A 14,971-nucleotide genomic window follows, 5' to 3' on the forward strand; every position below is an offset into this window, starting at 1 on the left:
CACATTGGAGAAACCCGTGTTACAAAATGTATTTTTATGACTGACTATCTAATTCAAACCGAACTACACAAGTGAATTTAGTCACAGGAACTCACGGTTAGAGAACAGGATTATTCCGAAGAACCGCCCTGAACATCACATTGGAGAACCCGTGTTACAAAATGTATTTTTATGACTGACTATCTAATTCAAACCGAACTACACAAGTGAATTTAGTCACAGGAACTCACGGTTAGAGAACAGGATTATTCCGAAGAACCGCCCTGAACATCACATTGGAGAACCCGTGTTACAAAATGTATTTTTATGACTGACTATCTAATTCAAACCGAACTACACAAGTGAATTTAGTTACAGGAACTCACGGTTAGAGAACAGGATTATTCCGAAGAACCGCCCTGAACATCACATTGGAGAACCCGTGTTACAAAATGTATTTTTTTGACTGACTATCTAATTCAAACCGAACTACACAAGTGAATTTAGTCACAGGAACTCACGGTTAGAGAACAGGATTATTCCGAAGAACCGCCCTGAACATCACATTGGAGAACCCGTGTTACAAAATGTATTTTTTTGACTGACTATCTAATTCAAACCGAACTACACAAGTGAATTTAGTCACAGGAACTCACGGTTAGAGAACAGGATTATTCCGAAGAACCGCCCTGAACATCACATTGGAGAACCCGTGTTACAAAATGTATTTTTTTGACTGACTATCTAATTCAAACCGAACTACACAAGTGAATTTAGTCACAGGAACTCACGGTTAGAGAACAGGATTATTCCGAAGAACCGCCCTGAACATCACATTGGAGAACCCGTGTTACAAAATGTATTTTTATGACTGACTATCTAATTCAAACCGAACTACACAAGTGAATTTAGTTACAGGAACTCACGGTTAGAGAACAGGATTATTCCGAAGAACCGCCCTGAACATCACATTGGAGAACCCGTGTTACAAAATGTATTTTTATGACTGACTATCTAATTCAAACCGAACTACACAAGTGAATTTAGTCACAGGCACTCACGGTTAGAGAACAGGATAATTCCGAAGAACCGCCCTGAACATCACATTGGAGAACCCGTGTTACAAAAAGTATTTTTAAGACTAAATATCTAATTAATACAGAACTACACAAGTGAATTTAGTCACAGGCACTCACGGTTAGAGAACAGGATAATTCCGAAGAACCGCCCTGAACATCACATTGGAGAACCCGTGTTACAAAAAGTATTTTTAAGACTGACTATCTAATTAATACAGAACTACACAAGTGAATTCAATCACAGGCACTCACGGTTAGAGAACAGGATAATTCCGAAGAACCGCCCTGAACATCACATTGGAGAACCCGTGTTACAAAAAGTATTTTTAAGACTAAATATCTAATTAATACAGAACTACACAAGTGAATTTAATCACAGGCACTCACGGTTAGAGAACAGGATTATTCCGAAGAACCGCCCTGAACATCACATTGGAGAACCCGTGTTACAAAATGTATTTTTATGACTGACTATCTAATTCAAACCGAACTACACAAGTGAATTTAGTTACAGGAACTCACGGTTAGAGAACAGGATTATTCCGAAGAACCGCCCTGAACATCACATTGGAGAACCCGTGTTACAAAATGTATTTTTATGACTGACTATCTAATTCAAACCGAACTACACAAGTGAATTTAGTCACAGGCACTCACGGTTAGAGAACAGGATAATTCCGAAGAACCGCCCTGAACATCACATTGGAGAACCCGTGTTACAAAAAGTATTTTTAAGACTAAATATCTAATTAATACAGAACTACACAAGTGAATTTAGTCACAGGCACTCACGGTTAGAGAACAGGATAATTCCGAAGAACCGCCCTGAACATCACATTGGAGAACCCGTGTTACAAAAAGTATTTTTAAGACTGACTATCTAATTAATACAGAACTACACAAGTGAATTCAATCACAGGCACTCACGGTTAGAGAACAGGATAATTCCGAAGAACCGCCCTGAACATCACATTGGAGAACCCGTGTTACAAAAAGTATTTTTAAGACTAAATATCTAATTAATACAGAACTACACAAGTGAATTTAATCACAGGCACTCACGGTTAGAGAACAGGATAATTCCGAAGAACCGCCCTGAACATCACATTGGAGAACCCGTGTTACAAAAAGTATTTTTAAGACTAAATATCTAATTAATACAGAACTACACAAGTGAATTTAATCACAGGCACTCACGGTTAGAGAACAGGATAATTCCGAAGAACCGCCCTGAACATCACATTGGAGAACCCGTGTTACAAAAAGTATTTTTAAGACTAAATATCTAATTAATACAGAACTACACAAGTGAATTTAGTCACAGGCACTCACGGTTAGAGAACAGGATAATTCCGAAGAACCGCCCTGAACATCACATTGGAGAACCCGTGTTACAAAAAGTATTTTTAAGACTAAATATCTAATTAATACAGAACTACACAAGTGAATTTAATCACAGGCACTCACGGTTAGAGAACAGGATAATTCCGAAGAACCGCCCTGAACATCACATTGGAGAACCCGTGTTACAAAAAGTATTTTTAAGACTAAATATCTAATTAATACAGAACTACACAAGTGAATTTAATCACAGGCACTCACGGTTAGAGAACAGGATAATTCCGAAGAACCGCCCTGAACATCACATTGGAGAACCCGTGTTACAAAAAGTATTTTTAAGACTGACTATCTAATTAATACAGAACTACACAAGTGAATTCAATCACAGGCACTCACGGTTAGAGAACAGGATAATTCCGAAGAACCGCCCTGAACATCACATTGGAGAACCCGTGTTACAAAAAGTATTTTTAAGACTAAATATCTAATTAATACAGAACTACACAAGTGAATTTAATCACAGGCACTCACGGTTAGAGAACAGGATAATTCCGAAGAACCGCCCTGAACATCACATTGGAGAACCCGTGTTACAAAAAGTATTTTTAAGACTAAATATCTAATTAATACAGAACTACACAAGTGAATTTAATCACAGGCACTCACGGTTAGAGAACAGGATAATTCCGAAGAACCGCCCTGAACATCACATTGGAGAACCCGTGTTACAAAAAGTATTTTTAAGACTAAATATCTAATTAATACAGAACTAGACAAGTGAATTTAGTCACAGGCACTCACGGTTAGAGAACAGGATAATTCCGAAGAACCGCCCTGAACATCACATTGGAGAACCCGTGTTACAAAAAGTATTTTTAAGACTAAATATCTAATTAATACAGAACTAGACAAGTGAATTTAGTCACAGGTACTCACGGTTAGAGAACAGGATAATTCCGAAGAACCGCCCTGAACATCACATTGGAGAACCCGTGTTACAAAAAGTATTTTTAAGACTAAATATCTAATTAATACAGAACTAGACAAGTGAATTTAGTCACAGGCACTCACGGTTAGAGAACAGGATAATTCCGAAGAACCGCCCTGAACATCACATTGGAGAACCCGTGTTACAAAAAGTATTTTTAAGACTAAATATCTAATTAATACAGAACTACACAAGTGAATTTAGTCACAGGCACTCACGGTTAGAGAACAGGATAATTCCGAAGAACCGCCCTGAACATCACATTGGAGAACCCGTGTTACAAAAAGTATTTTTAAGACTAAATATCTAATTAATACAGAACTAGACAAGTGAATTTAGTCACAGGTACTCACGGTTAGAGAACAGGATAATTCCGAAGAACCGCCCTGAACATCACATTGGAGAACCCGTGTTACAAAAAGTATTTTTAAGACTAAATATCTAATTAATACAGAACTAGACAAGTGAATTTAGTCACAGGCACTCACGGTTAGAGAACAGGATAATTCCGAAGAACCGCCCTGAACATCACATTGGAGAACCCGTGTTACAAAAAGTATTTTTAAGACTAAATATCTAATTAATACAGAACTACACAAGTGAATTTAGTCACAGGCACTCACGGTTAGAGAACAGGATAATTCCGAAGAACCGCCCTGAACATCACATTGGAGAACCCGTGTTACAAAAAGTATTTTTAAGACTAAATATCTAATTAATACAGAACTACACAAGTGAATTTAGTCACAGGCACTCACGGTTAGAGAACAGGATAATTCCGAAGAACCGCCCTGAACATCACATTGGAGAACCCGTGTTACAAAAAGTATTTTTAAGACTAAATATCTAATTAATACAGAACTACACAAGTGAATTTAGTCACAGGCACTCACGGTTAGAGAACAGGATAATTCCGAAGAACCGCCCTGAACATCACATTGGAGAACCCGTGTTACAAAAAGTATTTTTAAGACTAAATATCTAATTAATACAGAACTACACAAGTGAATTTAGTCACAGGCACTCACGGTTAGAGAACAGGATAATTCCGAAGAACCGCCCTGAACATCACATTGGAGAACCCGTGTTTCAAAATGTAAACTATTGACTGGTGGAAAGGTTTGAAAAATTACTAAAACCGACAATCTTAGTGTTCAACGCATTTCTAATGCCCACGAAATTTGAAAAAAATTATTCAAGGAATCTAGAAAGAAAAAAAGCGCACAAAACGAGAGTGCGAGGGAGAACTGACTGTATTCTATCTACCTAGCGTCATATGGGCATGGGGGCGTGGCCTATTTGTCATCATCTATTAGATTTCCCATCAAGATAAGTGACAGGTGTCAAGGAGAGCAATAAGTACACAGATCGCGGCAAAGAAAAAAGAATACGCGAACCGTCATCTTCACATTTATAAATAAGAACATGTACCAAGTTGGGACACCTGTCAATATTTCGATGGATCACGTAACGAAATTCGGGGGTACGAGAACGAATAATAGCTGTGAGGTGCTGTATGAAATGGGGGTACTGTATTATTGATCGAGAACACTAGTCTGCAGGAAACCAATTAATTTGGTGACTAATTTTTCTGAAAATTGGCAGAAACTGCTTGTCGACATCTCTTCTAGAACACAATTTACGCGATTTTGAGACTGACGGGCTAGTATTTTCAATGTTTCAAACCGCGTTATTTTGATTTCGTACATTCTAGTCACAATTTCACGTTTTAAAAGTTTCCAGAAAGCCTCAAATTACCCAAATAGTCGTATTCTTTTTCATTTTTCAGTTACTGTCAAAGTTTAACAAAAAATTGTTTTCGCTGTCCCCTATTATTATTCCTACTTCGGTATATTGTAGGGGACATTTTCCTTCACATATTACCATCTGCCTCCTTATCTCCTTGGGAAATCGGTCTTTGTGGGAAACTTGGAACCTTGAACGGTCGGATTAAAGGACACACCTGTCATTCTATAGATGGCGGTCGTCTATTTCACATTCATTTGAATTTTCCTATTGTCTTATTACTGTTAACACAAACAACCTGCTCACTTATCTCCATGAGAAATCACTTATTATATTAGACCACCAGATGGCTGCTAGACTCCGCCCACTGGCCCCGAGTCTCCTATTCTCATATTCTTGGCTCAGTCGTCTACTATTTCTCCGTACTCGATGGTGACTATTCTATTTTTTCTTTTTTATTGACCATCTTTGAAATATTCCCATAACAATGATTTTTCTTGTCTCTTTCTCTCTTCTCTGTATACTCACTGAATTTACAAATTAGTGTTTTCTTTTTCAGTGCTGAAGTCATGTGGACAGAGCAAACGAATCGTCGTGAAGGATGGCGGTTACCAAAAAATCAACAGATCGAGATGAATGATACGACCGCCGGTTTGATAGACGTGAGTTTGAACCCCTAGAATCATGGAGAATCCTCCCCCCGAACTAGAATATATCAGAATTTCATAAAAATATCCAAAAATGGGATAACTTCTTTTTCACTTTAACTTCCCCCACCATTCTTATCTGTGTCGGTTCCGGTTAGACACGGTCAGTTATGCTGCGTGAGGTCTATACTTATCCGGGCTGAGGGTTACTTCAGTAGACGCGGGTTTGAATCCTCCCGATCTAGAGAATATCAAAATTTCAATAAATAGTACAACAAAAATGTGTTCTTTGTTTCTTTTCAATTGACATCCTCCAATCTTGCTTTTTTTCATAAAAATCAACATGTGCAACAATGGATGAAGGAATCAGTGACATGGACAACAAAGTCGATGCAACAGTGAGAAGCAAGCGATGATTCGAATGATGGTAAGTTATTTTAAAACTTGGAATAATTTTAATTCTTTTGACACCCGGGCACAAGTTTATCTCAGTTGAGTAAGAATCCTTGATTCAACCTTTCCAAGTCCAATATTCGACTATTTTTTGGAACATCGATAAAAATTGAAGCGTACGAGAATATTGGAGAATTTTGACTATTTTTTTATGAAAATTTCAAAAAAATTTCAAAAAAATTGTGCACATTTTTGAATCCGGGCCGGGCAGGAGGATTTTCCCAACCCTGCCACCCAGTGTTTCCTTTCAAAACCTGTGAAAAATACAAAAAAACACGACTTCAGAGTGAAACTAACAAATTTAGCAGTAGAGCGCGATTGCACATATCTCCAAAATTAAAAGTAGACTATTTTTAACCTTCTTTTAGGGATTTAGAGAAGCTTAGTTTATTTCTATTTCTCAAACCGACTAAAAAGCATCCGTTTGAAAAAAAAACTCATAATTTTCACGTATCGAGCATGCGTAAATAAATAATAATAATAATAATAATTTAGCAGTAGAGCGCGATTGCACACAGCTCATTTTTAGAATTTAAAATTTTCAAACCAATTCTTTCTCTTTTTTTCAGTTTTTAACTATAAAAACCGGCGAAAAAACACCGAAAATCCTCAAAAATACAGTAAAACCTAAATTCGCTGCGAGACCCATCGCTCCCCCGACACTCTATGCGCCTTTAAACGGATTACTGTATCCCCCGCCAATTTTCGATCGCTACTCACTTTTCACCGATTTTCCGTCAAAAAGTGAGATTTTTTCCAAATTTTTTTTTCGAAAATACCCAAAACCACGTCCAAACTATCGATTTTTTGCAGTTTCCCACTCGAAATGATTTGGGAAATACCGATAATCGGCGATTTCATCACGAAACCGTTCAAAGCGGCGAAACTCTACGAATTCTACGATCGTCTGCACCTGTTCACCGTCTATTTGCTCGGATTCTTTGTGTTGCTCACCGGGGCGAAACAACACTTTGGAAATCCCATCGATTGCATGCTTCCCAAGCAACATGATGGTCAATTTTTTGGATTTTTTTTTGGAAAATTTTTTTTGTTAAAATTATCGATTTTTGGGTGGAAAATCGGGAAAAATCGGCGAAAAATGCTGAAAAACCCCTGAAAAATCGCTGAAAATTGAGTTTTTCGCCGAAAAATACTTGAAAAATCAAAAAAAAAATTTTAATTTTTTTTCTGAAAATTGGTCAAAAAACATCCAGAATCTGAAAATATGCAGAAAAATTCTGAAAATCGTGGAAAATTGCTGAAAATTGAGTTTTGCGACGAAAAATACATAAAAAATCAAAAAAAAATTTTAAAATTTTTTTGAATTTTTCAAATTTTTTTCTGAAAATTGGTGATTCCACACTTTCAAACCTCCTGAATCTGAAATTTATGGTTTCTACCTCAAAAAATTGCTAGAAAGTCGGCTTTTCCACTCTGAATTTACTTTAAAATGATATTTCTGGAGAAAAAAAACCCTTTTTGAGTATTTTCAGAGTGAAAAATCTAAATTTATTGGTGTTTTTGAAAGTGGGGACTATGATTTCGGTGTTTAGCAGGTTTCGACATTGATTTTCAGTGATTTTCAGCGAAAAATCGCAAAATTTTATAGAAAAATCACTGAAAAATGGCATTTTTCAATAAAAAATTGCTCAAAATTGGATTTTTCGAATAAAAATCGGTGGAAATCGGACTTTTACTATTCCAAATAAAGATTTTGCTGAAAATCGGTTAAGATCAGTGATCTCTAGCGATTTTCAGCAAAATCGTTATCTGAAATGGTAAAAAGTGCGCTTTCAGCCGATTTTTGTTCGAAAATCGAATTTTTAACCATTTTTGCTCAAAAAAATGCTCAAAAAATGATATTTTCGACAAAATTTCACTATTTTCCATCTTAATCGCTGAAAAAATTCGATTTTCACCGATTTTCACCAGAAAATTTGAAATTTTCCCCGTTTTTCATATTCAAAACCTCCAAAAAACCGTTTTTTTCAACAAAAATCTCGTTTTCCACCTATTTTCGTACTAAAAATAACATTTTTAAACGATTTTTCAGTCAAATTTCACATTTTTCACCTCCAAATCTCTTTAAATTTTCATTTTTCATTTTCAGATTGTTTTTTGTTCGAAAAATACAATATTAAGCGATTTTTCATTGGAAAAATGCAATTTTTGAAATGATTTTTCGAAAAAACCACTATTTCCTAGCTTAATCCCAAAAAATCCGATTTCGATCGATTTTCCCCCGGAAAATGTCAAAATTTTTCATTTTTCACCGATTTTAATTCATTTTTAATCCAAAAATGTCGTTTTTCAGCGATTTTTGAGTCAAATTTCCCATTTTCCACCAATTTTTTTTTTCATTTTCAGATCTGAAATCGTGGCGTGAATACATCCACAACTTCTGCCTATTCTACGGTACATTTCGATACGAAGTGAAGAATGGAACATCGGAATTCGGATCATATTCAGATGATGGATCAGTTAATTACTATCAATGGGTTCCGTTCTTCTTCGCTTTTCAAGTCTGCTGTTTTCTTCTTCCATTCTGGTGTTGGTCCTATATGCAGAAGTTGATTTGTTAGTAGTAAAGAGAAGAGAAATGGGCGGCTGAAAATGATGGAAATTCAGAGAAAATCTAGAAAATTCCAGGTTTTTAGCGATTTTTGGGTGAAAATCGGCTGAAAATGCGCTGATTTTCTAGTGGAATCGATGAAAACTCGGGAAAATTCGCTATTTTTTAGCTCAGAAAGAAATGGGCTGAAAATGATGGAAATCGAGGCAAAATCTGGAAAATTCCTGGTTTTTTGCGATTTTTAGGTGAAAATCGGGTTTTCGGGGTGAAATTTCCCTACAAAATTGGCTGAAAATTGCTGAAAACCTAGTTTTCGACAGTTTGTTCCTGGTTTTTTCATTTAAAATCACGTTTTTGAACTAAAAGTTAGGTGTATTACTCGAAAAACTAGCAAAAGCTGATATTTTCAGTGATTTTACATGTAGAAATTGATTTGTTTGTAGTTAAAATAGAGGAAAAATGGGCTGAAAATGATGGAAAACAAGGGAAAATCTGGAAAATTCCAGGTTTTTTTGCGATTTTTGGGTGAAAAATGGCTGGAAATTCTGTTTTTTTTGAATTTTTTACATGGAAAATCGCGTTTTTGGGTAAAACTTTGTTACAAAATTGGCATTAAATTAGCCGAAAGCAGTTAAAATTGGCTGAAATTGCTGAAAATCGGTCAAAATCCGTAGTTTCAGCCAATTTTTTGAGAAAATCGTAAGAAAATGCTAGTTTTTCTGTGATTTTCGATGAAATTCGCCATAAAGCGATTTCTACGTCTGTATTATGAATTCATTTTTATCTGTGCATGGGAAGACCGCGCCGCACTCGCGCGGCGGCCACGCCCACTCCCATTTTAACGCTGCGTTCCATTTTTGAACACTGCCGCAAGAAATGGGCGTGGCCGCCGCGCGAGTGCGGCGCGGTCTTCCCATGCACAGATAAAAATGAATTCATAATAGTATTATAAATCATCCTTATCAGCTTGAAAAATCTGACTTCAAAACTACTTTTGCCAGTTTTTTTGGGTTTTTTTCCATTAAAAATCGAGTTTTTAGACCGTAATTTAGGTGCACAACTCGAAAAACGAGCAAAATTTGAGATTTTCAGCGATTTTTCGAAGAAAATCCGCCAGAAATGCGATTTGTCCGTTTGTAGCATCGAAATTCGCGTTTTTATACTGAAAAATCTGAAGAAAAAAAAAACTGATTAAAAACTATTTTTCGACAGTTTTTAAAAGGTTTTTTAATTGAAAATCACAGCATTTTGCTCTGTTTCACCCAAAAATGCTGAAAATTTTACATTTTTATTTCAAAAAGTTATATTTTGAGCCATCTGTCACATGATAATGCTTTAATTTTGCCCGATTTTCGTAGATTTCAGCCTTGAAATGTTCAATTTTTCAGACTGGCTTAAATCGCGTGTTTTCACCGCATTGTTCACTTTTCTCACGAAAATATTCGGCTGATTTGTATCATTTTTCACCCGAAAATTCTCAATTGACAGTAAAAAGTAGTTTTCCACATAATTTTACCAGATTTCCATCATTTTCAGCTCAAAAAACTCAATTTTTCGCCTAAAAATCTCTGAAATTTGCAGACATAGACATGGCGTTCATTGTGGACTACGCTGGAAAGATCAACAGTGAGAAGACGTTCGATAAGACAAAAGAGAAAGTGGATCGTCTTGTCAGTTATATGCATGATCACTTCAAATATCGACGTGCTCACAAGATGGGATATTTCTCGTGGATTACATTCAATTCGGCATTTCCCAGTGTTCTTTATAGTATTACGAAGTTGTTCTTCATCACAAACGTCATTGTTCAAATCAATTTGGTCTGCAAATTCTTGGATGTCGAATCGTGGACTTGGGGATTCGATGTAAGGGAAATCCGGCTGAACAATGACTGGAAAACGGCTGAAATCGGTTGAAAATTTGCTGAAAATTGTTCAAAATTGACCCAGATTTTGAAAATCGGCTGAAAATACCAGAAATTGGGTAGAAATCGACTAAAGGGAAACAGAGAGGAAATTGGCTGAAATCGGTTAGAAACAGCCAGAAATGGTTGAAATTGTTTGCCTGATTTACCTAGAAACCGGTCAAACTTTTATTAAAATCCTGAAAATCGGCTGAAAAATAGCAGAAATTGACTGAAAATGGCTGAAAATCAACTCGAAATCATCCAGCTAAACTCGTTTCAAATTGGCTGAAATTGCAGAAAAACGATTGAATGGAAACCTGTCTCGTAGACTTGGGGCTTTGATGTAAGGAAAATCCGGTCAAAAATGGCTGAAATCGATTGAAATTGGCCCACTAATAACTCAAATTCTATGAAAATCCGCCAAAAATCGCTGAAAATTGGTTGAAATCGTTTTGGAAATTTGAAAGATGTGTTTTTGGCAGAAAAACTTCTGAAAATCTGCTAAAACAATTGGTAGAAAACAGTCCAGATTTGATGAAAATCTTCAAAATTCGTCTGAAATCAACGAAAAACAGCCTGAAACTAGTTGAAAATTCTGAAAATAACCTAAAAACGATCAAAAACTGCCGATTTTATCCTCTTTTCTTTTAAAAAGTAGGCAGAGCCTCTCCTTTCTAGCCGATTTCAGCCTTAATTTTTCAGCGATTTTCAGCAAACTGATTTTAATGAAATTAACAGAAAGGAGATGCTCCGCCCACTTTTCGGATGAAAATTGGCTGAAATCGGCAGTTTTTGATCGATTTTAGGCTATTTTTCCCCATTTTCAGCCAATTTTCTACCTAAGAAATGGGCGGAGTCCAGGTATGTACCGAAATTTGAAAATGCGACGAGAAAGAGTGTGCGAAATGGAGAGACGCAGACACACTCTCTCGATTTTACACACTCTCTCTCGTCGCATTTTCGCGCACTTTGAATTGTTTCAGCGCCCAAAGCGGCTCCATAGGCACATTCCTGGTGGAGTCTGTCCTTTCTGAAAATTCAATGAAATCAGCTGAAAATTAAAAAGTATGAAAAATGGCTTCAAATTGTAGAAAACTGATGAAAATTGCTTCGATTTCAGCCATATTTCCCCCTAAAAAGTGGGCGGAGCACAGGTATGTGCCCGGGTGGCGTTGAGCGCCTCGCATTTTCAGCCCAAATTTGAAAATGCGACGAGAAAGAGTGTGCGAAATGGAGAGACGCAGACAAACTCTCTCGATTTTACACACTCTCTCTCGTCGCATTTTCGCCCACTTTGAAATCTTTCAGCGCCCAAAGCGCCTCCATAGGCACATCCCTGGCGGAGCATTTTGCAAACCACGCCCCCTTATCCCAATTTTTTCCAAATTTCAGCTTCTCCTGATTGAAATCAGCTAAAATGAATGAAAAGTATTAAAAATGGCTCAAAATCGCTGAAAAATTGCCGATTTCATCCAATTTTCCTCTTAAAAAGTGGGCGGAGCCTCTTTCAAAGTGGACGGAGCCTCTCTCAAAGTGGACGGAGCCTCTCCTTTCTGAAAACTTATTGAAAACAGCAAAAATAAATTTTTTTTAATATGAAAAATGGTGAAAAATCGCTGAAAAATCACCGATTTTAGCCAATTTTCCTCTTAAAAAGTGAGCGGAGTCTTTCAAACCACGCCCAATTTGCAGCTCCTGGAGAAGTTCATCACCCCGCCCATCCGTACACCTCCAGAATTCTATTCATTCACCGATAAACAGAAATTCGCGGCGATTCTGACGGAGAACGCCTACAATCGATTCCAATATTTTCCGATACTCGTCGGTTGTGAATATCAGTTACAAGAGTCGGTGAATAAGTTTGTCAATCATAAAGCACAATGCATTATTCCGATGAATGTGATCAACGAGAAAATCTTCATCGGATTGTATTTTTGGCTTCTTGTGGTAAGGAAAATCGATTTTTTCACGCGAAAATCGAGAAAAATCGCAATTTTTAAAGCAAAAATCGATAAAAAAATGACCAAAATTCGCCATTTTTGAGCTTGGTGGCCTAGATTTGGGTTTCTAGGCCACCAAAGCCTAGAAAGTCCATAAATCGATATTTTTGACGTAAAAATCGATAAAAAACTGCCATTTTTGATCCCCCTGGCCTAGATTTGGGTTTCTAGGCCACCAATTTTGGTTTTCTAGGCCATGGCTCATTTTTTGGTGAAAAATACTGTTTTTTCGAGATTTTCCCACAATTTTATGATTTTCCACTCAAAAACGTTCAAAAACTGCCTATGGCCGAGTTTTAGGTTTCTCGGCCACCAAGTAAATTTTCTAGGCCACGATCAGTTTTCAGCGATTTTTAAGGTTTTTGAGTAAAAACCACCCAATGTTCACGATTTTTCACTCAAAAATCGATAAAAAATGACCAAAAAGTCGCCATTTTTGAGCTTGGTGGCCTAGATTTGGGTTTCTAGGCCACCAATGCATTTTCAGCTTAAATTTACCCGAAAAAGTTGTATTTTTGGTTTAAAAAACCTCGAAAATCCAAATTTTTATTTCAATTTTTTCAACTTTTCCGCTCAAATTAACTTTAAAATTATATTTTTAACCAAACAACCAAAAATCCCATTTTTATCACGTTTTCGTCTAAAGACACTCAATTTTTGCGATTTTCATCTCAAATTCACTTGAAACGTTCGATTTTTGTTCAGAAAACCTGGAAAAATCAAAATTTTCACCTGGAAAAACTGCAATTTTCGCTTGAAAATCTCTTTTCATCCATTTTTTCGTCGAAAAACCTCCTATTTTTTCTATTTTTGCTCAAATTTACCCGAAAAAGTTCAATTTTTGTTCAGAAAACCTGGAAAAGTCGCAATTTTTCGATTAAAAATCTCATTTTTATCTTAATTTTTACGATTGTTCCGCCCAAAAAAGCACCAGTCCTTATATGGCCTAACTTTCCTGATTGTTGGTTTTCTAGGCCACCGATCTCAAAATTGCATTTCTAGCTCAAATTTACAAGAAAAAGTTCAATTTTTGGGTGAACAACTTAGATAAATTCAGATTTTCGCTTAAAAATCTGACTTTCATCCCTTGTTTCGTCGAAAAACCTCAAATTTTCGCTATTTTTGCTCAAATTTACCCAAAAAAGTCGCAATTGTTCTCTTAAAAATCTCATTTTTATCACTTTTATCGTCGAAAACCCTCCAATTTTCGCTATTTTTGCTCAAATTTACCCAAAAAAGTTCAATTTTTGATCAAAAACCCTCGAAAAGTCGCAATTTTTTGCTTAAAAACATCATTTTTATATCTATTTTTTGCTCAAAAACCGCCAATTTTTCCAGCTGGCTTCTCTCTCAGTGATTGGAACAATCAAATGGATATTCCGTATCAGAAGTCGTAAACTAAACGACGCTTTTTGATAATTTTTTGAATTTTTTCGTGAAAAAGTCAAATTTTCGACTATCATTCAGAATTAGAAGAAATTCTGAAAAATAGTCAAAAATGGTCACATTTTCTATGAAAAATTGAAAAAATTTTGGAAAAAATGGTCATTTTTTGAAGTCGGGTCCGCCTTGTCAACTATGCATTTTTATAACTTTTTTGGACTAAAAACTCCTAATTTTGGCGATTTTCAGCTCAAATTCACTTGAAAAGTTCGTTTTCTGTTCAGAAACCCTTGAAATGTCACAATTTTCTCCTGGAAAACTGCAATTTTCGCTTAAAAATCTCATTTTTATCACTTTTATCGTCGAAAAAACCTCCAATTTTCGCTATTTTTGCTCAAATTTACCCGAAAAAGTCGCAATTGTTCTCTTAAAAATCTCATTTTTCGTCTAAAAAACCTCAAATTTTTAATGATTTTTCCAGCTGGCCTCTCTCTCAGTGATTGGAACAATCAAATGGATATTCCGTATCAGAAGTCGTAAACTAAACGAAGTGATGATCTACAAGTTGATAAAGAAGAAATTGGATGGCGAACCACTCGACTCGCGTCTCCAAGATCATCGCTACAATTTCGTCCATCACTATTTGTGTGCCGACGGAATTCTTCTCATTTATTTCATGATGGATACCAATGGATTCTTGAAAACGGAGGAGGTCATCGGAGCTCTATTCGATAAATATGTATCGGAAGCTGCCGCTTTACCGGTTGGTAGGGAGGAAAATGGCGGAAAAATTGCGAAAAATCGAGAAATTGGGCTGAAAATGCTCGAAAAATGACTCAAATTGAGCTAAAATCGCTTAAAATCGGCTCAGATCGCT

The 14,971-nt window shown here is 36.3% G+C and overlaps 1 protein-coding gene across 1 annotated transcript; it reads left to right on the top strand.

The window, feature by feature from the left end:
* Positions 1 to 7,059: 7,059 nt before the first annotated feature.
* GCK72_000136 (uncharacterized protein) lies at positions 7,060 to 14,929 on the top strand (the record flags this gene model as incomplete). Its single annotated transcript, XM_003096793.2, has 5 exons — positions 7,060 to 7,246; positions 8,601 to 8,810; positions 10,387 to 10,670; positions 12,404 to 12,658; positions 14,576 to 14,929. The coding sequence occupies 5 exons, from the start codon at positions 7,060 to 7,062 to the stop codon at positions 14,927 to 14,929; spliced, it is 1,290 nt and encodes a 429-aa protein (XP_003096841.2).
* Positions 14,930 to 14,971: the final 42 nt, after the last annotated feature.

This window comes from Caenorhabditis remanei, chromosome I (genome assembly GCF_010183535.1).
Source record: "Caenorhabditis remanei strain PX506 chromosome I, whole genome shotgun sequence".
Taxonomy (NCBI): Eukaryota; Metazoa; Nematoda; class Chromadorea; order Rhabditida; family Rhabditidae; genus Caenorhabditis; species Caenorhabditis remanei.